Genomic DNA, 2,323 nt, shown 5'->3' on the forward strand with positions numbered 1-2,323 from the left:
GGGGGGCCCGCTGGTGAGTGAGGGGCGCGGTGAGGGCGAGGGGGGGGGAGGGGGGGGGGGGAGGAGGAGGAGGAGGAGGAGGAGGTGAGGTCCTGTAATCCTCTAAAAACTAAACCGTTATGTCAACAGGAGCTCAGGTTGAATGGATCCAAACCCGACCCTGTTTATTTTAGTTGAGGAATTTTCAGATAAAATGAAGCTTCAGAAACTGGTTTCAGTTTGTTTAAATTCATCTGCGGATAAATAAATTACAAAGATGATAATAATGTCTGTTTTCTTGCATTTAGCAAATAGGAAACTGTTGGTAATCCCAAATGGCTAAAAAAAGTTCAATTTAAATCAGTGTGTTGAATTTCTTCTTGTTTTGTGAGAAAATAAAACTAAACTTCTTTTCTCCGTTGAGAACTCGGCGTTCGGCTGGACTCCCTCTCCGTTTCACTCTCTAAGTGCTGCACAATTCCCCAGACAGAGTTGGAGAGCAGCAGCCATTGAAACCACTCAGCGCTGATTAAACCTCTCTCTGTCTCGTCTCTGCTAATTTTATCTCGCTGCTGCTTCATCAGATTGTATCGTATTGTTTGTTGATGTAACCTCTGGGCACATTAAGTTCTGTGTCTGATTACTACAGTAATGTCACACTTCCCTAAAAAATGTGTTGTTTTGTCATATTTCGAGTATTTTAGCCGTTTCTAAATTATGCATAAGCTCATTTGAACTTCAGGTTAGTTAACTGAGAAGCCTGCACTGCAAAAACACAAAATCTGACCTAGAATGTTGTTTAGTTTATTGAATGTTGTCTAGTAAATTAGTTTCATCGCTTGAGATGCGACGAAACTAATTTACAAGTAACTTTTCAGCCAGATACAGGAGCTTGTTTTAAGTCAATGATTATTTCTGATGAACTTTGCCCTCTGGTAGAAAGAACAGAATCACAAAAATGAAACTGAACTGTTTTAAATCTTTAATCAAAATTTGAAATAGACAGTATGTTGAGGCCTGGAAGGTGTGCAGTAAATTTGGTGTTTTGCTGTTTCTTATTAAACTGTTGTGTATGTAGTCTGGGTTTCTAGCTGTTTATTTGAATCGTTTGTGTTTTTATTGTCTGTTTTGGCAGATGCTGCTGTGCGTAGCATCCTTGAGTCCATGGCAGATTTTCCTTAGGTTACAGAAAATTTTATTTTATTCTACTCTAAAATGTATTAGTTCCACTGGCAGAATATTTCACTTATAAAATGAGAAGAATGTCTTGTTATAAGTGAAACAATCTGCCAGTTGTCTTTATCAATATTGAGGAATTATTGACTTTAAACTCCTACATCTTGATGAAAAGTTACATGTAAATTAGTGTTGTTGTAATTCAAGTGTAATAAGAAATTTGCACTAGAAACTGGACCGAACTTTCTGGCTGTAATTTTGTGTTTTTACAGTGTAACATTGGATTCATCTGATCTGTACTCCATGGCTTCTTAGCTCTAGGATTAACCGTTTTCTGAAGCTCAGGTGAGCAGCTGATACCTGTCAGGTGACTGATGTCTGGTTCTGCAGAATCAAAGACTGTGGGTAAACTGGGCCGGTCTGCATCAACATCAGGGGTTCCGTCTCCAGGCGGAACGCCGCAGCGCCACCTCCATGATGCCCACCACCCGGCCCTCAGCCAGGTAAGCCGCCCCCACCTCGCCCCCTCTCACCTGTTTGCTCTTGTCTGTGTCACCTGTCCTGACCATGTGTTTGAAATGTTCACACAGGACTGAGCTTTGGTGAACAAACAGAGAGCAGGAACTTCACATCTTCTCCTGAACTTAGTCTCAATCTGAATTTTAATCACTAACAGCCTGCAGCAGCTGAATATAAGTGGCTCAGTAACACTAGATTACTAACATGCTGAAGTTTCTAACAGTAACACTAATACCACACTGATCTCGACTAACAGCGAGTCATTCTGAAGCACTTTAACACAATAAAACTGTAAAAATTCCTCACTAAGAGTCATAAAATCATAAAGCCAAATGTTACAATATAGTTACTGACTCCGCCCATTCCGATCCTGACTCCGCCCTGTTTCGATACCGACTCTTCCCTGTTCTGATACTGACTCCGCCCTGTTCGGATCATGACTCCGTCCTGTTCCGATACTGACTGCGCCCGTTCCGATACTGACTCCGCCCGTTCTGATACTGATTCCGCCCGTTCCGATACTGATTCCGCACTGTTTCGATACTGACTCTTTCCTGTTCCAATACTGACTCCGCCCTGTTCCGATACTGACTCCGCCCCGTTTCGATACTGACTCCGCCCCGTTTCGATACTGACTCCGCCCTGTTTC

General features: G+C 42.2%; 2 protein-coding genes across 9 annotated transcripts in view; one reads left to right on the forward strand and one right to left on the reverse strand.

The window, feature by feature from the left end:
* The window catches only part of nyap2a (neuronal tyrosine-phosphorylated phosphoinositide-3-kinase adaptor 2a), a 22,421-nt gene that overhangs the window by 11,904 nt on the left and 8,194 nt on the right, over nt 1-2,323 (forward strand). For 4 of the 5 annotated variants that reach the window (XM_015052729.1, XM_015052728.1, XM_015052727.1 and 1 more), the window contains exon 6: nt 1,546-1,658. In XM_015052729.1, the coding sequence (XP_014908215.1) occupies nt 1,546-1,658 (113 nt within the window). Of the gene's footprint in view, nt 1-1,545; nt 1,659-1,745; nt 1,838-2,323 lie in introns of those variants that run through there. The other variant, XM_015052730.1, reaches the window with a different exon arrangement.
* Nucleotides 1,969-2,323, reverse strand: part of LOC106959890 (uncharacterized) — a 6,509-nt gene continuing 6,154 nt past the window's right edge. For 2 of the 4 annotated variants that reach the window (XM_015052733.1, XM_015052732.1), the window contains exon 2: nt 1,969-2,316. In XM_015052733.1, coding sequence (XP_014908219.1) covers nt 1,987-2,316 — 330 coding nt within the window. In that variant the 3' untranslated portion in view covers nt 1,969-1,986. The other 2 variants (XM_015052731.1, XM_015052735.1) reach the window with 2 other exon arrangements.

This window comes from Poecilia latipinna, unplaced genomic scaffold (genome assembly GCF_001443285.1).
Source record: "Poecilia latipinna isolate Pla-1442-1.1 unplaced genomic scaffold, P_latipinna-1.0 Scaffold1128, whole genome shotgun sequence".
Lineage (NCBI taxonomy): Eukaryota > Metazoa > Chordata > Actinopteri > Cyprinodontiformes > Poeciliidae > Poecilia > Poecilia latipinna.